We start from the raw sequence: 22,980 nt of genomic DNA, 5'->3' as shown, positions 1-22,980 counted from the left end.
AAGCGGCTCTTGGCTTAAATCCATTCAGCGCGAAGCTGAGGCTCCCTTGCAGCGTGCGGTCGCGCAGGCGCGGGTACGCCCACGTGGATGCACAATCACTCACACGCGCCCGCCCACACTCTCTTCCCTGTGAGTCGCCTGCGGGATTTACGGGTTTTGGCACCACGGATCACTGTCAGGTGCAGAAAGCAAGTCGTTATTCCGTGGGCACTCTCCTCCCCCCCGGACTTGACTTATTTACGGGCCACGTGAGCACAGGGCGGGGGTGGGGCGGCGATCCCAGCTCAGGGGAGACAAAGGCTAGAAGAACGCGGCCCGTGCGGTCCAGGGACATCTCCCCAGTTCCTGCGACAAGCGCGAAATTGGCCTGGACCTGCCTGCGACCGAGAGGCTCTTGCAAAGATATGCATTGTCCAAGTCCTTGTGAAGACGTCAGCGGTTCCTTGGGCCGGGAGAGGGCCCGGCCAGCGGGCCTGGCAGGGAATGAATTTCGCGGCTACCCGGGCCAGGAAAGGCGCGCTCCCGGTGTACCAGGGAGAGCGGGGCTTTGGACGGAGCCTCACAGCCACGTCGGTCGGGAGAAACCGACCGCGGCCCGTTTTGCCCTCGGAGGGATACAAACTCCTCCTCACCGGAGAGGCCCAGCAGTGAGCCTCTATTAACCTCACACCCGGAGTGCCCCGAGTCCGAAGTCCAGCCGCCCCGAGGCTTCGTTGATACGCAGTTGTGGCCCCTTCCAGGGCTGGTACTAGAGTGAGCAACGCGACCCGGGCGCAAAATTTAAGGGGCACCAAAAAGTCAGCGGTCAAAATAAATATCTTAGTACAATGCTTTTTGAAGCGATTAAAATTAATGCCCCAAAAGTATGAAGAACACATTAAATTCTAAACAGAGACAGGATCGGTGCAGTGCCTTGCTGAGCCATAAGCTCAAGGTACAAAGTAGATTCCCCGAGGCTGGGATGGGGGGTGTGTGTCAGGAGATTCGCCCCGAGCAGTGGGAGAGCAGCACGGGCTGTAGGCCTCGGAAGTGGAGGATCCCTGAGGGCCCGTAGGGAAGTAGAGAGGTGGCCCTGGGGGCCGGAGGTGAGAGATCAGGAGTGCTATTCGCTGGGAACAAAGGCGGAGCGGGAAGCCAGTTGGGGGCGGGAGGGGCTGGAAGGGTTTTCCGTGCCTGGGTCGGGCTTCCACCGGAACCTGGAGTGGAAGACTCGACCCTGATGTCAAGGCCGCAAGAGAATCCTGCACTTCTTCCTCTCGCTGGTTAACTCTCACAAGACGGGGCAAAATATCGGGCGAATAATTTTGGGCTTCTGTCGTGTTGTCCCCGTTGCGATGAGTACAAGCCTCCTGCCCAAAGCAGCCTCTGGGAAATGTAACGAATAAGTAACCCTGAGGGTGGGGAAATGCTACGTGACCTGGAAAGAGGGATATAGAGACCTGAATTGGCCCCAGGGCTTATTAAATCCTTGAGCACGTAAAATTTTCAGGGTCTAGTTTCGTACCAGATGTGGACCCTTACTGTCATTTCCTGAGAAGACAATTTGCACGTGTGCAAGATGGGGTGGGGACTTTTCCAAAAGCCAAAAACATCGGGGTTTTTGGCCCATCAGGGTTAAACAAACATCTATAGGAAGGGTGGACGGGAGTGGCACCCCTGCCTGTCTCCATAGCAACAACATTTCGGCAATGAATGCCTCCCTTTGGGTCGTAAAGCAATGGATTCAACACCTCGCTCCCATTACTGGACTTCGGGGCTGGAGGGCGTTCTCCTACATCCTCTAAGTCGGGGTTTGCCCACGTTCTCGGGAAGCTATAAAGCTGATTTAATGACTTAATGAAAATCGATCACGCTAATGCATTAGCTAACGTCAAACGAATCACATTAAAAAAGAAAAAAGAAAAAGCAAACCTAGCTGGGCCGAACGCCCTCTAAGCCTGGGGCGAGGAGGTCCCAGACCCTGCGGGTCCGGCAGCGGTGCCACGGTGCACTCTCCGCTTCGGTGGTGCGGGGGAGGAGGCGGCCTGCAAGGATGTTAAGAGGCGGGTGTGGGGGGTGGGGACCATGGAGGTAAAAAGAGATCAAACCCGACCTCTGGCCTCGGTTAGGCCGGCTTCTCGGCCGGCTAATCGTTTTATGTCCAACGCCAGAGCCGGAGTGGAGTGGCTGCAAGGTGACTTGTGCAGGGCAGATCGCGCGCGGCGGGAACTAGTGCGAGCTGGCGGACCGCGAGAGGCGCCGCCGCGCTCCATTCACAAAGTCCGGGCGCTCAGCCTGCTCGCTGGTCCGAGGTCTCCTCCCTCTTCCTCCCGGTCTCGGTTTTATGAATGGGCCTGGCGGCGAGCGCCCAGCGTCCTGTTTACTCTGCTCTTTGTGACGTTGCGGTCCCGTGACTGGGCGCGAGCTGCGGGCTCTCCATTCAGGAGCTGGGGAGGGGTGGAGGGGAAGAGGCTCGCGGGGCGGAGGGAGGCGGGCTGGGCGGGGAGTGGGTGCTGAAGACTGGAGGCGTGAGGCCCGGAAAGGAGAGGGGCGGGGCTTCGCCAGGTAGTCCTGAATCTGCCCCCTCCCGGGGGAGAGCAGAGCAGCATTAATAAATCTCTCAGCCGAGGGGGAACTCTGGCTGGGAAAGTGCGCCGAGCTCCGGCTGCTCAGAGGAAACAGCGGCCGAGCGGCAGCGCCGGCGCGGGCGGCACAGGAGCAACACAGCGGGCAAAATACAAAGAGGCCACAACAGAAGGGAAGCCCTCGGCCTTCTCTTGTAAACACTCTCTTCCACCGTCGCCTCCCCCTGGCACCGCGCGCGTAGCTGCCTGGTGCCCGAGGCCGCTCGGACTTCCAAGTGACCGCGAGACTGCGGAAGGAAGAATACTGGGGACAAGAGGTCGTCTGTGGGAGCCCCTCAGGGTCAAGTTTGCAGCCACTTTTGCACGCACCCTCCTGTAGCCTTCCCCCGCCCCTTCCTGCAGTCCAGCTGTCCCGGCTGTCCTCCTCCTTGTGTGCCCAGTAGCCGCGGTTCCCGGCGACCATGGTGACGGTGGAGGAGCTGCGGGAGATGGACTGCAGCGTGCTCAAGAGGCTGATGAACCGGGACGAGAACGGCGGAGGCGCCCTGGGACTGCTGAGCAGCGGCAAATGCCTGCTGCTGGACTGCAGACCGTTCCTGGCGCACAGCGCGGGCTATATCCGAGGCTCGGTCAACGTGCGCTGCAACACCATCGTGCGTCGGCGGGCCAAAGGCTCGGTGAGCCTGGAGCAGATCCTGCCCGCCGAGGAGGAGGTGCGCTCCCGCCTGCGCTCGGGTCTCTACTCCGCAGTGATCGTCTACGACGAGCGCAGCCCTCGAGCCGAGAGCCTCCGCGAGGACAGCACCGTGTCGCTAGTAGTCCAGGCACTGCGCCGCAACGCCGAGCGCACCGACATCTGCCTGCTCAAAGGTAAACGAGGGCTCCCGGGCGCGATGTGGAAGGGAGGTGTAGCGGAGCTCGGCGGCCTACACTGAGTCGGTAGGGGAAGAAGTGCTGGGAGGAACTCGTGGCGGCGGGGATCCCCGCGCACTCCTTTGTGCGTGTTGAGGTGCACGGGTTTGCAAAAGTCTTTTGCGTTTGTGTGCCGTGCAAGCTCCTGAAGACTTAAGGAAACAGCGAGGACGCGTTTCCTCGGTCACCTGCAATTCTGCACCCTTACTGGCAGTTCTGCGTTTGTTTTACAATCACTAACAGTCGGGCTTTGCGGGCGAAGCGCCTCTTCTACGTTGTCCGGGGAAGTGCCCCTAAGTGCCACTGTGCTGGTGAGGGGAGGTTAAGCCTGTTGTTGGTTTGCCGTGCCGGGTCTCTTCACAGAGTCCGACCCTGAGAACTCGAAAGGTGGGGAGGGGGTGAAGCGCAGGTTCGATCGGAAACCAGCCCGTTGGAAATGCACAAGGAAGATCGGATTGCGGACATTGCCTGGAGCGATCTGTATCTCCTCATTTGCTGCCCAACTCCGAGCTCCTCCCGGAAGGTAGCCAACTCCTCCGGTGTCGGGCTAGCTAGACCCGGGCTCCAGGCGCGGGAGACGGGAGGTCTGAGTATTGGGGGAACGCGAGGCGACACAGTGCCTCCTAGATATTCAGGCAGCAGAGAAGTACGTTCTTTTGTTCAGGCAGGATTCTCGACGATCAGATGGCGGCGCGTGCTTGAGTTAAGACAACCCTGGTGAAACTATTTGGGGAGGAGAGGTCTTGTCAAATCTGGAAGTCAGAAACCGAGAAAGGACCGCGTGCTGTCCTAGTAACTAAAGGGAAGGCGCGGCGGCCGCACCTGCTGGCCGGGTCCGGCCGTGCTTTTCAGCGGCCTTCGCGCGGGGGTCGGGGGCAGGACGCGCGGGGTAGGGGCGTCCCGGGCCGCGCTGCGCCCCTGCCTCCCGCCGCCACATTCCGCGCGTTCTTTCTCCCTCGTCGGGTCTTTGCCTCCGATGCCGAGAGGCGTTTCAGACTCCGGCCTCCAGAGAGCCGCTCGGTTCCCCCCGCCGGCGCCCGTGGCCCCCTCCCTCCTTTCCTTCCCTCTTCCGACCTGCTCTCCCTAGAGGAAGGGAGATGGTGGGGGAAGGAGGACGGAAACCTCTCCCCGCAGCCCCTTCCAACAGGCACCACAGAACCACTCGGTGGCGGACGGGCGGGCTGGCCCCGGTGAACAGCGGGGGGCTTTGTTCTCCGCAGTTGTTTCCTGGCCGTTTGACCTGTCAGCTGCCGGGGAAACGCTGCCGCTGACCTGCGGTTGAACTACTAAGGCGATTTTGCTGATTTTTCTTTCTCTGTGAGGCAGCCTTTTGCACCTCCGGTGGAGCTCAATCCTCCTCCCTTCCCCTTAAAGCGTATTTAAGAGAAAGTGCCAGGAAGGGGCCATCACTGCAAAGACCTGGCGCGGAGCTGTGCCGGGAGCCCCGAGGCGGGCGCACGTCCCCGCGTGCTCCCGCGTCCAGGTCCTGGTTAGACACCCGTGTCCAGGTCCTGGTTAGACTCCCGTGTAGGATCTAGGCGGTTGAACACGCCTGCCATCCCTTGCCCGAGAACGATAAGAGAAAACGCTTTGGGACGAAAGTCCCTTTGGTGGCAGGGTATAAGACAGGGTGTGCTCCGTGCTGCCCTGCCCCGTCCCTCCTGATGTCGAGCCCCAGCGCGCGCGCTTCCCTCCGCGCGCCTCTGAACCCGGGACCCTTCTCCAGAAAGGGCAGACCCACGTGGAGCCAGAGTTCGTTTTGTTTTGTTTTTCTTCCTTGAAGAAATCCAGAGCAGATCGCTCTAGAGCAGAAGCTCGGGGAACCTTGGCCATTGGGCTTACTGGCCCGCAGACACTTAGCCCCTTTCCCGGGGAGAGAGGCATATCTTTCAGGTTTTCTCCTCCGGCTTGTGGCACCTCCCTGCCCGCCCCCGCCCCCCCCCCCAACCCCATCGGGAGAGCTCAGAGCCAGATCGATTCTGAGCCGCCCCGCGAACCAGCTCCTCTGTATGAGGCAAATGATAATAATATAAAGATTGGGTAGGACAGGAGCCTCTGGGTAAAATGACAGTCCCCTGGCGGTTGGCGAGGTGCCTGGTGGCCAACGGAGAAGCAGTGTTGTCAGGGCTGTTGCCTCCTGAGGCCTGCACTGCCTCCTGCTGTTGGCCCTGGTGCGGGCAGGGAGGACAACCCTGTGCCTAAGTGGACAGACATCCTCCCTCTGAGATGGAGAGCGCTGAGGCCTGGGGCCTCAGGTTGAACTTGTCTCTTCTGGAGCAGGCCCGGGGAGAGCCCTGAGAGTGTCAGCCGGGTCTCTATAAGCGCAGCCCTGCCTTGGACAGTGGAGGCCTGACATTCTCAGTGGTGGGAGGGCTCTTCCAGCGGGTTCTGTAGCGCTGGTGGAATATCTTTGATGTTGTTAATTGAGTCATATGCAGTTTGTTTAACTCAGCTTATTTTCATCTACGTGTATGGAAGCGGTCTTAATACAGTTCCTCTTCCTTTCTCTGCCTTTTAATGGAAAAGGCTTTCACAGGAAGGGCAGTGTCTGCACCCACAACCCGGGAAGGTGCGGTCTGGGGGCTGAAACCAATGAATAATGCCTCCTGCATCCGGAGCTGAACCCAGTGCAGTGGAGGCAATGTGCATTGTGGGAACTAAAGGGCAACACTGGGAAACACCCTTAGACTATCCATAGTAAATCCCAGAATTGATTAGGGTCAGGGAATTTGGCTCCTACTGTTGCTCTTCATTTTATTTTGCAGCTAATGGGCCTTTCGTATTTCACGTGTGGTGGTGGGTGTGGAGTAGACGTGGTCAGACATGAAGCTAATCAGCCAGTTGTTGGTGTCTGCCATCCTGGAGAGAGAATGAAAACAGCAGTGTATTTTCAGAAGTTGTATTATCCTTTCTGGCCAAAGGCTCTCTAATTCTACCAATAAAATTGCGTTAATTTTTTTTATTTTTCTACTTCTCTTTGTAGGGCAGTTGGTTCACTCATTGCAGGTAGTTAATAACTAATAACACAAGCAAGAATTCATAGTTAAGAATAATTTCACTTAATAGCAATAAAATGCTGCCTAGCTTTTACATGTTGTAATATTAGCCAAGTTTTGCTAAAAGCAATAACCCAAATCACATTTTCTGGCCTTTTTGCTAGTAAAATTCCCATTGGGGTAAACTTTTCTTTCGTTAAAAAAATGTTTTTATTTAATGATTTTAGCAAGAGAGGAATGGAGAGAGAGGGGGGGGGGGGTTCGGAATATCAATCTATTTCTGTATGTGCCCTGACCTGGGATTGAACCCTCACCTCTGTGCTTTGGGTTGATACTCTAACCAGCTGAGCCATTTGGCCAGGGCGTAAACTTTTCTTAAAGTTAGTTTTATTTAAAATCCTGTGAGACCTTTTTAGGAACAGTTAAGAAGTTTCAGCTTTTCAGATTTTATTACAATACACATCCCCTTTGAAACCCTCTTCCCCTTCATAAATCCTTGCATTAGGGTTTTAGATCCCCCACCCTGTTGGTCCTTAAAGAGAGACAAAAAAAGAATTTTCTTATCTTAATCCTCTATTAAGATTTATTCTTTATCTCCTATATTCCCCAGATAACAAATCAATCTGTTATGTGGAGGATTTCAGGTATAAAAACATTATCTTTTTTCTAGTCTAAAATTCATGTCAGCTCATGACCTATGTTAATTCTTCAAGTTCTGAATTAACATCTGTCCTGGAGCTGTTTTGAAAAATTGGGGGGATCAACCATATAGTCCAGCTTCCCCCTCCAGGCTGGGACTCATGGACCCTCCAGTGCCAAGCCTGGCCACACAGATGCTGTTATCACACCTTTTGTGGAAAACAGCCACTCAGGCCGACCGTGAATGGTCTGGGTGCATGGTGGGGTTCAGTTAGCAGCCCTGGTAACTCTGGTGACTGTCTTCTGCCCTCTTCCTCTCTCTCCCCATTTGTGCAGCCCACCCCAGGGGCGGAGGATGTCAGGGCATCAAACAGCACAGCCCTGAGGAGATGCTGAGGCTGCGTGCCTCCTCCACCCAAAGAGACGGGCTTTTCTCCTTACAACTGTGACACAATGCCTGTGACAGCCAAGGACTGTTAGAATTAAAATAATAATAATAATAATAATAATAAGGTAGGCCTTAAAGATAATTTCGAGCCCCTATTGTAATTTGTTATAGAATTATAATGGATGAAGCAAACTCACTACTTTTTTACATCGTTTGAACTGGATGCTTCCAACACTAAAGTGACTAAGGACAGGTGTCCATGGATAGTGAGAGTGAAAACCTGATGGTTATTCAGCCCATTGTAGCTCCCTCGGGTTTGTCCTTGATGCTTATAAGAGAGGTGAGCTGCACAGATCCGAGGGGAGAGAGAGAGAGAGAGAGAGAGAGAGAGAGAGGCCTTTTTAAGGAGCCAAGACATTTCCTTAAAAAATCAGGACATCTGAAACCAAATAGCCAGTTTCCTTCCTGGGAGGCAGTTCCTGCCTCACAAAGAGGAAGTTTGACAGGAAGAAAAGTTTACCCTGGACCGGAAGCCAGCTTGCTGAACGAAGCAGATAGCTTAGGACTTGGAGGGGAGGGGTCTTGCCAGCCTGAGGGCGGCACAGGGTGTCAGCCAGCAGTTCCAGGACAGACCGGTCTGTCTGTGTGTGGAGTCCCAAGGTGAGAAGCCCTCTTAAGTAAAATTTCAAAACTGCTCGGCATGATGTGGGCACTAAGTCAGTACCCACTTTAAGGGAAGTTCTCGAAGCCAGCCAAGTGACCTTCCGTTGACCCCAGACCTTCTTGCTGGACAACATTTGCCTTGTATTGAGATGATGTCTCTGGAGAGTTGAGGCCATGAGCCCTGACTGGGAGTGGGTTGACGCTGGAGTGTTATGGGGGAAAAGCAGCAGCCACATTAGGATGGATGATCCCAGTCGCTGCCAGTGACATCTTCCCTATCACAGACCCCCATGAAGGGTCCTGTCGCAGTGACTGGACCCACACTGCAGCAGCCTGTCCTTCCCGAAGCAATCTACACACACCCGCCCCAGCCCTGCATGGACGGGAGGCTACCCTGTCCTCATCACTACACACACCCGCCCCAGCCCTGCATGGATGGGGGGCTATCCCGTCCCCATCACTCTACACACACCCGCCCCAGCCCTGCATGGATGGAGGCTACCCCGTCCCCATCACTCTACACACACCCACCCCAGCCCTGCATGGATGGAGGCTACCCCTTCCTCATCACTCTACACACACCCGCCCCAGCCCTGCATGGAGGGGAGGCTACCCCGTCCTCATCACTACACACACCCGCCCCAGCCCTGCATGGATGGGAGGCTACCCCTTCCTCATCACTCTACACACACCCGCCCCAGCCCTGCATGGACGGGAGGCTATCCCCACTCTACACACACCCGCCCCAGCCTTGCATGGACGGGAGGCTACCCCGTCCTCATCACTACACACACCCGCCCCAGCCCTGCATGGAGGGGATGCTATCCCATCCTCATCACTCTACACACACCCGCCCCAGCCCTGCATGGATGGGAGGCTATCCCGTCCTCATCACTCTACACACACCCGCCCCAGCCCTGCATGGAGGGGAGGCTATCCCGTCCTCATCACTACACACACCCGCCCCAGCCCTGCATGGAGGGGAGGCTATCCCGTCCTCATCACTCTACACACACCCGCCCCAGTCCTGCATGGGAGGCTATCCTGTCCTCATCACTCTACACACACCCGCCCCAGCCCTGCATGGATGGGAGGCTATCCTGTCCTCATCACTACACACACCCGCCCCAGCCCTGCATGGATGGGGGGCTATCCCGTCCTCATCACTCTACACACACCCGCCCCAGCCCTGCATGGAGGGGAGGCTACCCCGTCCTCATCACTACACACACCCGCCCCAGCCCTGCATGGACGGGAGGCTATCCCCACTCTACACACACCCGCCCCAGCCCTGCATGGATGGAGGCTACCCCGTCCTCATCACTCTACACACACCCGCCCCAGCCCTGCATGGATGGGGGGCTACCCCATCCTCATCACTCTACACACACCCGCCCCAGCCCTGCATGGATGGGAGGCTACCCCGTCCTCATCACTACACACACCTGCCCCAGCCCTGCATGGAGGGGAGGCTATCCCGCCCTCATCACTACACACACCCGTCCCAGCCCTGCATGGACGGGGGGCTATCCCGTCCTCATCACTCTACACACACCCGCCCCAGCCCTGCATGGACGGGAGGCTATCCCGTCCTCATCACTACACACACCCGCCCCAGCCCTGCATGGATGGGAGGCTACCCCGTCCTCATCACTACACACACCCGCCCCAGCCCTGCATGGATGGGGGGCTATCCCGTCCCCATCACTCTACACACACCCGCCCCAGCCCTGCATGGATGGAGGCTACCCCGTCCCCATCACTCTACACACACCCGCCCCAGCCCTGCATGGACGGGGGGCTACCCCATCCTCATCACTCTACACACACCCGCCCCAGCCCTGCATGGATGGGAGGCTACCCCGTCCTCATCACTCTACACACACCCACCCCAGCCCTGCATGGATGGGAGGCTACCCCGTCCTCATCACTCTACACACACCCGCCCCAGCCCTGCATGGATGGGAGGCTACCCCGTCCTCATCACTCTACACACACCCGCCCCAGCCCTGCATGGATGGGAGGCTACCCCATCCTCATCACTACACACACCCGCCCCAGCCCTGCATGGATGGGAGGCTACCCCGTCCCCATCACTCTACACACACCCGCCCCAGCCCTGCATGGATGGGAGGCTACCCCATCCTCATCACTACACACACCCGCCCCAGCCCTGCATGGATGGGAGGCTACCCCGTCCTCATCACTACACACACCTGCCCCAGCCCTGCATGGAGGGGAGGCTATCCCGTCCTCATCACTACACACACCTGCCCCAGCCCTGCATGGAGGGGAGGCTATCCCGTCCTCATCACTACACACACCTGCCCCAGCCCTGCATGGAGGGGAGGCTATCCCGTCCTCATCACTCTACACACACCCGCCCCAGCCCTGCATGGAGGGGAGGCTATCCCATCCTCATCACTCTACACACACCCGCCCCAGCCCTGCATGGATGGGAGGCTATCCCATCCTCATCACTCTACACACACCCGCCCCAGCCCTGCATGGATGGGAGGCTACCCCGTCCTCATCACTACACACACCCGCCCCAGCCCTGCATGGATGGGGGGCTACCCCGTCCTCATCACTCTACACACACCCGCCCCAGCCCTGCATGGATGGGAGGCTATCCCGTCCTCATCACTACACACACCCGCCCCAGCCCTGCATGGATGGGAGGCTATCCTGTCCTCATCACTCTACACACACCCACCCCAGCCCTGCATGGATGGGAGGCTATCCTGTCCTCATCACTCTACACACACCCGCCCCAGCCCTGCATGGATGGGAGGCTATCCCATCCTCATCGTCCTCATCGTCAGGAAGCTCGGAAAGTGCCTCGCTGTGCAACAGAACTGGGTATGCCCCCAGCAAGGCGGGCGGAAGGCTCTCTTCCCTCTCCCCCCATTAAACACTCCAGTTTCAAAGTTAAGATGAGAAAATGAGAACTTTAAGATAACAAAGCATGTTTAATATTTAATCATTTAAGTAAGAACAGGGGGGAAACGTGCGTTGGGTTGGGTTGGGACAACATTTCAGAGAATGTAGAAAAACAGGTGGAATCTGTGATGAGACTCTTTTCAGAAGACACAACGTTGCAAAACTTGGGCACCTAGTTGGTTTGTACTTTGTAAACCAGTAAACTGTGGCCATTGAGGATCGCGGACTGTTGGGATTCAGAGGTGACATGGTCAGAAACCCTTCCATGCCAAGGGCGGAGGAAGGACCCAGGGCGCTCTCCGGCTCCCCCTGGCGCCCACACCCGGCCCTTCGCCTGCGCGCCTGCAGGAAGCCCATGCTCTCCCGTGGGAATAAGCCTTCCTTCTCACAAGTTCTAGATACAACTTGGTGATCTAAACCCAGCTTTCCTCACAAGGCTGTGGCTCTAGTGTGGCACCGATTTGGAGGTGGGGAGGGGAGGCACTGAGAAGTCAGGGAACAGCCTTTTGACCCCACCTGCAGTAAGAATTCGTTTCAATTTCCGTCATGACCCAGGACAGGGATTCCGACACACCTGAAACCCAGAGTTCCGTGGAATAAGACCATCTTTAAGAGCAATGTATTCTAGTAGTTTCTTCTTTATTTCATCAAGTTAAAAATGCTGGTCATAGCTCCTTAATAATGACAACCTGGAGTTAGGAAAGTACTGGAAGGACGCAGAGTTTGGTGAAATGTCAGCAATGTTCTGTTTAGAGGTTTTTGCACAAAAATTCTGTCTTCGTGTGATGACAGCAGCAGGCAGGCCGTGCCCCTTAGAGCAGGACCACCAGGAAAGCAGAGCTGGGGGAGCGGCAGGGTGGGCTCCAGACAGCGGGTCAGAAGTCTCCCTGAGGACGGTGGGGTGATGCCCGCCCGCAGTCTCCTCTCCTGTGAAGCCGGAACTAGCTTCCTGCCATGTGGTCATGTGCGGAGTGGACTCGGGTGGCTCTTAAAAATTTTTTTTTAATTTATTCATTTTAGAGAGGAGAGGGAAAGACAGAGAGAGAGAGAGAGAGGAGAGACAGAGAGAGAGAAGGGGAGAGGAGCTAGAAGCATCAACTCCCATATGTGCCTTGACCAGGCAAGCCTAGGGTTTCGAACCGGCGACCTCAGCATTTCCAGGTTGACGCTTTATCCACTGCACCACCACAGGTCAGGCCTCGGGTGGCTCTTAACTGGCACCTTCCATGTACACCACCCGCCTGCTGCTTCTGGCCCGGGGGCACCCGTTAGCCATCCAGAAGGCACTCTTTTTGTGCTGCCCCTTGTGACACCCAGCCACAGACCTCCAAAAGCCACAGCTCAGGAGAGAGAACCCCTTTCATTGCTGCTACCATCATTGCTTCTAGGGCTCCTGTCCCCCCAGGCTGATCTGCTTCTTCATTTACTTCCTTTCTGCTTGTTCTTTAAAGATTGGCCAAAGGGAACCAACTTCCCAGCAATCATTTCTCTGTTCTGTTCCAATAGTGTCTTTTACTGACCGCTGTGGGCCCGGCCTCTGGGTCACCTGTCTTGACCCCCCGAGTCAACCACTGATTGGGGTTCTGCTGCAGCTCCTGGTTGAGGGACTATGGGGCCTGAGAGGCAGCGATGTCCCTGGCTGAGAAGGGGTCTCCGGCTCAGGAAGCATAGCACCAGCCCTGCTGCTGTCTAACTACTAGGTCTCACTCAAGACTCTAACCAGGAAAAATTAGTACAGCCCAGGAGGAGAAGGCAGCTCCGAGTCCGGAATGTTGCCAGGAACGCCAGGGTCCACTTGGAGGTGCCCAGAAAGGAAGCCTTCACTGAGGGTCTCCCTGAGGCCGGAGCCGAGCAGTGGCTGTTCTGGTCGGCCCTCGGAGGGCTCCCGGCGTGGATGTTTCATCACCTCTCTCAGAGGAGGAAGAGGCTCAGAGACGGCCAGTGACGGCCCAGGCCTCAGTCTGACCGCAGAGGCCCTTTGCAGAACTTCAGTCCCGGCCCTGTCCTGCCCCTGCTAGGCAATGGGCAGAACATTGCTGCCACCACTCTGAGGCGCCCGCCCCTTCTGCTCCCTCTGGGGAGCTCCTCCTCTGTGACTTGGGGGCCTCGCTTGGGTACCCCTGGGACTTCCCCATCCACTTTTGGGTGGGTACTGCTCTTCTGTCTGGGTCAGGGGCTTTTGGAAGGCACCCTGATTCCTTGTATTTCTTTTTTTTTTGGGGGGGGGAAATGTTTTAATAGATCAAATTATGTAATACATACAAGGATCATTTTATTTTGAACCCTGTAGAAGTATACAGAGTAACACGTGATGACTTTATATATAGCTGTTCCACATAGTTTGTGGATTGATCTGTTTCCCATTTCTACTTTCTTCAAATGGGGAAGAAGCATAGACCAAGTTTCCCGTGCCAGGGGACCTCAGCCCAAAGTGCTTGGTGGCTCTGCCAACCCCATGCTGTTCACTGCATTTGAAGTATTGCATTTGCAGCTTTATAAGGAAGGAGGGAGCAGGTGAGGGTCAGGATGGGAGGGAGAGTTGCTCCTGTGATGACATCAGCACTAAGGTCACTAGTACGTCTGAAGCCAGCAGTACAGGCGGTCCCTCCGCAGTGTTCTATCCAGGGAGGCTGGTCATTATGACTCAGCAGGAGCAGGTGCCTGTGACCAGAGAGATATCCATTTATATCCCAAAGAGGGAGGGAGTGGAGAGGAACAGAGAGCCTCCGGTCTGAGAGGAGGAAATGTATGCCCTGTTTCTGTAAGCCTTATGATGTGGCAAAGAATCATTTTCCTTCCTCTTCGAAGCAGTTTCTAGGGTTGGGATTCTGGGCTAGAAACTGACTGTCACGTGGAAGATGACTATGAACATTACAGGGAACAGTGTTACCATATCACTTGGCCATAAAGATTTAAAGGTACTAGCTACATACATGACCATTAATTAGTTGAATTGGGTCCATTAGAATGGTGGTTCCACAACATGCAGGCCCTACTGAATTAATTATTTTTAAGTAAGTGGTTTTTTTTTTTTTAATTTAGATATAATTGACATGTAATATTAGTCCCAGGTATAAAACATGGTCCAGTATTTTACTGTTTTGCAGAAAGATTGCCACAATAAGTCTACTAATATCTGCCACCGTACACTGTTAAAATTTTTCTCTTGTGATGAGAACTTTAAGATCTCCTCTCCTATCAACTTTCAGAGGTGCAATAAGGTATTAATTAATAACTAGAGTCACCATGCTGTGCTTTACATCCTCGGGACTTATTTATTTTATAACTGGAAGTTTTGATCCTATTCATCTACTGAATTAATTTAAAATCCATCTTTGGTCCTACAGACACTGTAAAGTAAAAATACAAGCAGGGCCAAACACTGACAGTAGGTGGTAAGTTACCCACAGAGCAAAGTCTCAGAGATCACAAGAAAATCAGAACAGAGGCTGAGCATGTCTCTTCTCAGAGTGTTTTCCTGCCCGCCTCTGCCCAGTCAGCACCTTTCTGCTTGGCACTAACAGTATTCCACATAAGTTTATCTCTTTTTACTTAAAAGACCTCCTTTCCCCGGAAGGTGATCCCACAGATAACCATTCCAGGGCTTAGCAACTCTCAGGTCAGGAAATCTTCCCTTGCCCCAAACCTGTATGTAGCCAGAGGGATTTATTTAGATTTAAGCCCATTTCCTCTCATTTTGGCCCCTTGTTGATGGAACAGCTGTTCACAAGGCTGGCGATTGGCATCTGCTCTGTTGATGAGATCCAGAAGGGCTGGTGCCAGGGTTCTCGTTTTCTCTCCCACACTGAACCTCTCCAAAGGCAGGGCTGAAGTCGGGGGACGACAGACAGCTTCGCAGGTCCCAGGGCTCCGCTGCGGGTTTCCTGTGCTCATGGAAACCCACAGGGACCTTTCCCTCTTCCACGCCTTGTCATCACCCCAACAAGAAGCTCCTCTGGAAATAGTCCCTTCTGCACACCCTTTGTACATCATCTTCCTCTGTGTCTGCATCCCAAACCGAATTCCTGACCGGAAAGCTTACCTTCCAGGCTTCAGGCTTCAGTCCTGGCTCAATGTGGGCTCAGCGTCTCTAGAAAAGCCTCCATTAGCCATGATCTCCGGGCCCACAGCGCCACCCAGTGGCAAATGTAGAGCCAGCGAGGCCCAGCTTCCCAACAGCTGTCTTCAGTGCAGGGGCAGGATTCAAGGTCCTTGTGGTTTCCTGCTGACTTAGGGACCCTATTAACCTGAACTTCTTTCTCCTTTACAGGTGGCTATGAGAGGTTTTCTTCCGAGTATCCAGAATTCTGTTCCAAAACCAAGGCCCTGGCAGCCATCCCGCCCGCTGTGCCCGCCAGCACAGCCGAGTCCTTGGGCCTGGGCTGCAACTCCTGCGGAACTCCACTGCACGACCAGGTGTGTGTGTGTGGGGGGCTTATTCTTAGAGTTCTGCCTTGCAGTGGCTCTGGATGCAGTGCCTCAATTTGAGGAGAATGTGGTGAACCCTGAGATTGGGGTGGGATGGATGTAGGGTAGGTTAGGAATAAATTTCATTGCTCTTCCCTCTAATAACCCTCCCTTAAAAAAATATGAAGACATAACTCCCTGATTAGCCTCTCAAGTTCGGTGCAGACAGATAAGGCCGCTGAAGCTGGAACTGTGTGGCCTCCCCTCTGGGAAGCTGGGAGAACACCCCTCTTAGAAGGAGTGGCCTGTGGACCCCCCGCTCCAGGCCCGATAAGTCAAGCTGTCCCTGTTTTTGAGCCAACTGTAAATGCCAAATGGGTATAAATGGTCAGCCGACCCTCTCCCGGGGAGACCAGTGTAAAGCAACACATTTCTTACAAGCCTCCCTCTTCCAGCCCTTTCATTTAGATGGGAGGGGTGAACTTATGGAGTCCACAACTCTGCTCCCCAAACCCCAGACTGCTGTAGTGGATCCGATCCGATTCAGAACATCACCTTTCATTTGAGCCAAGTTTACCTAATTTTGCCAAGATCCCTCCTTTTGTCTGTGAGGTCAACATGGCATCTGTTTTTGATGTACCAGGTGAAGAAGTATCCAACCAAATAAGTCCCTGAGCCCTACGACAGATAGCTTGACGACGAGCAGGTGTCAGACCTCACTGTCACAAATGGTGCGGCAAGCCAGCAGTGTCTGCCTCGCCCTTTGTCACGGGGACGTGGGCTTTGCCTGTCCTGGCTTCTCTGCAGAGGGCAGCAGAAAGGCTAGGGGAGTCCCGCGGAGCCCGGCGCCCCCTTCAGGAGCCTCAGCAGGGTGAGGGGAAGCCGAGGGCCGGGTCGCAAGCCTTCCCCCCACCCAGGACCCGGGCAAGCTGCCTCTCCTTGCCCCAAGCACCCCGGCCCTTCTCCTGGTCTCTTCACACTCATGATGTTGGGGGTCTTTGTATTCCATCTCTGGTGCAGGGGGGCCCGGTGGAGATCCTCCCCTTCCTCTACCTCGGCAGTGCCTATCATGCTGCCCGGAGGGACATGCTGGACGCCCTGGGGATCACGGCCCTGTTGAATGTCTCCTCTGACTGCCCAAACCACTTCGAAGGACACTATCAGTACAAGTGCATCCCCGTGGAAGACAACCACAAGGCTGACATCAGCTCCTGGTTCATGGAAGCCATCGAGTACATCGGTAAGCTGGCCCTGGCTGGGGACACCGTCCACGGCGGGGTGGGCAGGATGGGAGGGGCCGTGTAATTCCTCGGGAAGGAAAGACTTAGGAGGCATTACCCAGGGGGTACCCGTTTCCTCCCCCGTCCTCCTAGAAAGGCCTGCCAGTTGCATGGTGTGTTGCGCGGGGACAGGAAGACCGAGCCCACTGGGTGTTGGCTTATGGAGCCAGTAACCTTGTCCTCAAGTGTCTCCAGGGGTCTAGATGATAAGGCTCCCAGGACGGGGAGGAAGACAAAGCAAGGCAAAATTGGGTCATTGTTTTTTTTATTTCTGCTAATGAAAATCCCTGAATGTTCGCTAGGGTTTTTAGCATGTGTGTTTTTCCAAGGTAGTGTATAGGTTTGGTTAAGTCTTAAAAACAGCTTAGAATGGGTGGGTTTCTTCCCTCCTGTCCTTCAGTCCTTCAGTGGGAGTGGCCCGTCCTCCAGCAGGCTGTGCAGTCCGCCCTCCCCTGGGCGTTTGGGGCGGGACCGCGGGCTGAGGGCCGGGCACTGACTGCCTCGCTCTCTCTGCCCCAGATGCGGTGAAGGAGCGCCGCGGGCGCGTGCTGGTGCACTGCCAGGCGGGCATCTCGCGCTCGGCCACCATCTGCCTGGCCTACCTGATGATGAAGAAGCGGGTGAGGCTGGAGGAGGCCTTCGAGTTCGTCAAGCAGCGGCGGAGCATCATCTCGCCCAACTTCAGCTTCATGGGGCAGCTGCTGCAGTTCGAGTCGCAGGTGCTGGCCACGTCCTGCGCAGTGGAGGCCGCCAGCCCGTCGGGGCCCCTGCGCGAGCGCGGGAAGGCCACCCCCACGCCCACCTCGCAGTTCGTCTTCAGCTTCCCGGTGTCGGTGGGCGTGCACGCGGCCCCCAGCAGCCTGCCCTACCTGCACAGCCCCATCACCACCTCCCCCAGCTGTTAGGGACGCCCGGGCCCCAACCAGGGGCCTTCAGCGACAGTGAGGGCCGCCGGCGGGCAGCCTGCCGGGACTGCCAACCAGACCAGCAGCCGGAACTGCCCAGACGGACCGCCAGCTGGACCACCCAGCTGGGACTGCCCAGATGGACCGCCCAGCCGGACTACTAGCCGGATCACCCAGCCGGGACTGCCCAGATGGACCGCCCAGCCGGACTACTAGCCGGATCACCCAGCCGGGACTGCCCAGATGGACTGCCAGCCGGACTACTAGCCGGATCACCCAGCCGGGACTGCCCAGATGGACCGCCCAGCCGGACTACTAGCCGGATCACCCAGCCGGGACTGCCCAGATGGACTGCCAGCCGGATCACCCAGCCGGGACTGCCCAGATGGACCGCCCAGCCGGACTACTAGCCGGATCACCCAGCCGGGACTGCCCAGATGGACTGCCAGCCGGACTGCCCAGCCGGGACTGCCCAGATGGACCGCCCAGCCGGACTACTAGCCGGATCACCCAGCCGGGACTGCCCAGATGGACTGCCAGCCGGACCGCCCAGACTGACCGCCAGCCGGACCGCCCAGACTGACCGCCAGCCAAACCACCAGCTGGACCACCCAGCCAGACGGGCCAGCTGGACTGCCACACAGAATGCCCAGCTGCACCGCCACATGGACCGCCCAGCTGGACCGCCCAGCGAGGGCAGCACCCACGCCTCTTCCATCACGTCTCCTTGGCCGACCACCACGCCGCCAGAATGGCAATAAGGACTGTCTACATATTAAAAGCAAACAAAACCCTCCAACTTAGAGCAATAATGACCGCCTCCGTGGGCAGGGGAGGAGGCCTTGATTCGGTTTGTGTGTCGATTTTATGTTTCAGATAGGAATTTCTTACCTCATTTTTTGAAGCAGTAAGGCTTGAATTTATGAAACCCACAGGTCCTGGCAAATGTGCCCACCCAGTTTCATCCAAGGGGAGTGGGGGTGAGGGCGGGAGAAGGACAAGAAGACAAGTTTGCCAGAAGTGCCTGTTCGGAGTGCCCGGCGCTTTCTTTGTTGTTGTTTTAAAGGAACCCTTGAGGACATGGTTTTCCTTTCTAACTCACGAATAGGTGACTGATTATGCTTAATAATAAATAAAAATATTTATTAAGAGTTTCTGCAGAGTATCTAAGGACAAGGCATCCAGTGGCAGCGGCCGTAGAACTTGTTGACGGCGAAGCGTGGAGCACTACAGCGCGCTCGCGTCTGAGGGGTCAGGAATCAGGAAGTCAGCGGTGCCTGCAGGTGTGGACAGGCCAGCATGAGGACCAACTTATCACTCAGAAGCAAGCAGGGTGGGGTGGGAGGAGGAAGAAAGGGACTTCTTAATAACTGTGGAAGCTGGTTCCCAGCCACTGAATGACTTTAAACCACAACACAGCCTTTTTCTCTCCGATGCTCAAGAATCCAGTTGGGCGGTGGAAGCATTTTTCTCATAGACCTGCCTGAGGACTTGTGTATCATCTGTGATAAATGCCATATCATATTAGGTGCTCCTGAAAAATTGGGTGCAATTTGGACTTTCCCTACCAAGAACCACTCTGCAAGGCCTTTGGGGGAAACCGGCCTCGTGGAGACGTATTGGAAATGAATCCCTTTGAAGGTGGAAGCACCGCTTTTCTCTTCTGTGTACATTAGTTTTTTAATTTTAGGAGGTTTACTTGGAATGAAGTACAACCATCAAATTCAGATTCCTAGTTTAGGTGAATATTTTCCGAGGCCCTCTCTAGAATAAAGAGAGGGGAGGGGACGCCACCTCTCAGGTCTCCTTGAAATCTAGGACGTGTGAGGAGTCGGGTGACCCTCTGCTTCAGAGCCGGCTGCTGGGTCCTGTAATAAGCATCATGGCTGTCCGGGGGCCAGTTTAAGATCCTTTCTTGGGGTCATGCTGTTTTAAGGGGCCTTCCAAAAGGAGGACTGGCTTTTGGAGGGAGAAGGATGTGTTCTGTGGGTTGGGCTTGGGGGGAGGGAGGAGGGGACAAGCTACTTATTTCATTCGTGGTATTGTGGAAGTGTTGTCACGGAGTGCCAGATTAGAGATCATTGCAAACTTGTTTAGAAATGAGAGCATTGTCTTTTTGTTTGTTTGTTTTTAGCCCTTTGAGAGTCTAGATCTAAATGAACATTCTTGCTCACCCATCAGTGACTTCAGGCCTCGGTGTCGCAATGGTGTTGGAGTGCTCCTTCTCATCCCGGCAGCCCAGACAGGACCTGGTTTGCTACATTTCCTGCTAGAAACGTGAATCTGTGTTGGCACCGTCCTGTTCTTGTCAGGCCCTGTCTCTGGGTGATGCGGAATTCTTGAACCCTATTTTTAGGAAAGCCCGAGGCTCTCTCCTTGCCCGGAGGCTGTCTGGTGGAAGAGTTAGGGGTGAGGGGTAGAGGGTTGGGTTCCTGGACAGCGGAGCTGTTTAGAGACAGCACAGTTGGGTGTTCCCACCTTTTCCTGGATTCCTGGACGTCACTTCGTGTTTTGTGATGAATGAGGTCAGGTGGGTTCTGCAGCTGGAACAGTGGAGCCCAGCAGTGGGTGGGCCTGGGAGGGGGCGCTGCTGGCAGGGGGGGGGGGGCGGTACCTGGAGCAGGTCCACTTGTTCTAGAATGAGGATACATTGCCAAAACCTATGTCTCGTGCTTTCGCAGACTGGATTCCAACCACAGGGACAGTCAGACCTCGGAACCGGCCCCAGCATGTCTTCCCCCTGCTTTTCCATTCTAGCACAATGTCAAACTGCTATTTCTAAAGCCATTTTCTGTGTGCTTCATAACAGTGTGAGTCCCAAAACTCTTAGAAATAGAAAATTGGCTTGATTGGAAAAGGGGGTATTGGGTTGTTATTCGGCCATCAGAAGCCACTTGGAATAGCTTCAGTGAAAGCACCAGCACAGGGTCAGTCTAAATGGCCAGTCGGTTTCAACAGATATGCCTCCCGTGAAGTGACTTGTGATGTGAAAGTTCTATACTGGCCAGGAAGCATGGCCATCCTCACTGACCATCGGCTGTGCTGTTGGCTGCTGAAGTCAGTGCCTCTGTTTTCTACAGAGACCAAGGGATGCTTCCAGTTCCCTTTCAGAGTCTGTGACCCAAGGGTGTTTGTGGAGCATTAAGGGAAATGGACTTGGCTTTCCCACTGAGCAGTATTAGGCTGAAGTCGTCATGAGCAGGTGACCAGGAGGTCCCAGTTTGTCATCCCCTCCTGAGGCCACTGTCCTTAGGTGATCACTCCAGGTGGGTTCCAGACAGTTTTCAACAAGGTTGGAGAGCCATTAGAAAAAGTTTGAAATCCTCCAGAAGGTGGACAGAAGGAGGTGAGTTGGTTGATTCAAATGTGAGGGCCACCAAGCCCACCTGAAGGCAGCGTTCACCTTGGTGGCCGCTGTGCATCAGTTGGGGAGCATAGAAAACCCCGCTACCTGGCTGTCCCAGACCAATCAAACAGGCTTTCTGAAAGAGGGACCCAGGCATCGGCATGTTTCAAAGCCCTACCCGTGCCTCCCATGTGTAACTCAAGTTTGAGAAGCTGCTTTCTGGGTGGCAAGGTGCTGTTGGAGGCTGGGTCTTGACATCAAGTCTAGCTTTTCTCCCAGAAACCACAGCCAGGGGCGCTTGTCACTGGCTCAGCCTGGTCTCTCAGTCGCAGCCTGGCTACGGGACAAGGTTTTTCTCAGGACCTCCACGAGCCTGTGACTTGAACGGGGCACCATTGCACACTACTTGCAGGCTGATGTGGGGAACATTGTTAGGCAACTGAGTCCAGTGTCTGCATGTTGATGCTTTTCCTTGGAATTCTTATCAAGAAAAATGGCGAGTTTCCCCTCTTTAAGATACCCCTTCTGTCCCAGGCACCCAGGGGCATTGTCTTTCCTTAGAGTTTCTGAGTTACACCAGGAAGAGGCTTCTTCACGACTGAGCAATGCAATACTTGTAACTTCTGTAAATAGCCCCATCTCTCTGAGTGATGTCATTTCTACGTTTGATATGCTTGTCTTTCCGTAGGATGTATATAGTTTAGAGGATTTGTTTTTGTTTGGTTTTGTTTTTTTAGAAAAGTTAACATGTCTGTTTTTATTTATTGCTTGAAAAAGATCATTTGATGAAAAATAAATACATTTTCAACCACCTCTGGCTTGGTTTGTTCTTTCCTTGGAAACTACTGCTGTGATGGCTCGGAAGCTGAGGAAGATTCTGGGTTATTTAATAATCTTGTGCACTTAGTAATATCTACAGTGGAGACTGGTTAGTAAGACCAGTGAGCCCATTTTTGCTCCCTGAACAGCACCTCAGGGCTGTGAGGCTGATAGGAGTTTCCAAGACTCTGATCTCTAGGCAGAGACCAATGAGAAGAATTGAATGGTAGGAGCCAGGGAGTGTCCTTCACCTGACACCCGGCTTTGTGCCCAGTGCAGGATGGAGTGACGGCTCCTCAGGGGGAGATGTCAGTCTCAAACAGCCAGAGCACAGGTGATGAGGGCTGTGCCAAGCACCGGTAAGGAATTACTGCTGGGGCATCTCTCTCCATTTATAATGTTCCCAAGTTGACTTTATGTTCCACTTTGGTGGTGACTGTACAAGGTTTAAATTTAGTATGTTTGCTAAAAGTCATAAAATTGTACACTTCAAATGGATTTTATGGTATGTTAATTATACACCAATAAAGCTATTCAATGTTTAATATACTGCTCACAAAAATTAGGGGATATGTCAAAGTGAATATGAAGCAATAAAAAAAGCATTTGAATTTTTTATTAAACATCAGAAAAGCCAACGACAAGTCAAAGAAAGTTGTTTGATTATGCAAATGAGATGCAAAACCAACTTTTATTTCATTGGTGAAAATGCACTGTACAAAAGGCTGGAAGTACTGGAGTATCTGCACGTTCCCTGATCCCCTAATGTTTGTGAGCAGTGTATATAAAAACATGCTTACTGCCAAAGATTAAAATAACACAAATACATGAGTAAAAAATGAGTTTCTTCCCATATCCTCACCTTAGATCCCTCTCCCTTTTCTTTTTTGAAAGAGAAAGAGGGAGGGAGAGAGAGAAGCATCAACTCCTAGTTGCTTTTAGTTGTGCATTGATTGGTTCTTGTACCTGCCTTGACTGGGTACCAGACCTCGGGCTCAAGTCGGGCCAGCAACCCCTTGCTCAAGCCGGTGACCTCTGGGCTCAAGCCAGTAACCTTGGGTTTCAAGCCAGTGACCTTGGGCTTCAAGCAGCAACCTTTGGGCTCATGCTGGTGACCT

At 54.5% G+C, this 22,980-nt stretch overlaps 1 protein-coding gene across 1 annotated transcript; it reads left to right on the top strand.

The window, feature by feature from the left end:
* The first annotated feature begins 2,579 nt into the window (after positions 1–2,579).
* Positions 2,580–18,847, top strand: DUSP4 (dual specificity phosphatase 4). The gene is made up of 4 exons (XM_066380271.1): positions 2,580–3,434; positions 15,376–15,521; positions 16,533–16,752; positions 17,312–18,847. The coding sequence occupies exons 1-4, from the start codon at positions 3,026–3,028 to the stop codon at positions 17,695–17,697; spliced, it is 1,161 nt and encodes a 386-aa protein (XP_066236368.1). The 5' UTR covers positions 2,580–3,025; the 3' UTR covers positions 17,698–18,847.
* Positions 18,848–22,980: the final 4,133 nt, after the last annotated feature.

The sequence above is a fragment of the Saccopteryx leptura genome, chromosome 4 (assembly GCF_036850995.1).
Source record: "Saccopteryx leptura isolate mSacLep1 chromosome 4, mSacLep1_pri_phased_curated, whole genome shotgun sequence".
Taxonomy (NCBI): Eukaryota; Metazoa; Chordata; class Mammalia; order Chiroptera; family Emballonuridae; genus Saccopteryx; species Saccopteryx leptura.
Note: the sequence above shows the minus strand (reverse complement) of the source record. Positions and strands in the feature narration are given on the sequence as shown.

Coding starts and splice junctions, on each gene's coding strand:
- DUSP4 (XM_066380271.1), top strand. CDS start 3,026: ATGGTGACGGTGGAGGAGCTGCGGGAGATGGACTGCAGCGTGCTCAAG. Junction 3,435..15,375: donor CGACATCTGCCTGCTCAAAG/GTAAACGAGGGC, acceptor TCTCCTTTACAG/GTGGCTATGAGAGGTTTTCT. Junction 16,753..17,311: donor GGAAGCCATCGAGTACATCG/GTAAGCTGGCCC, acceptor TCTCTGCCCCAG/ATGCGGTGAAGGAGCGCCGC.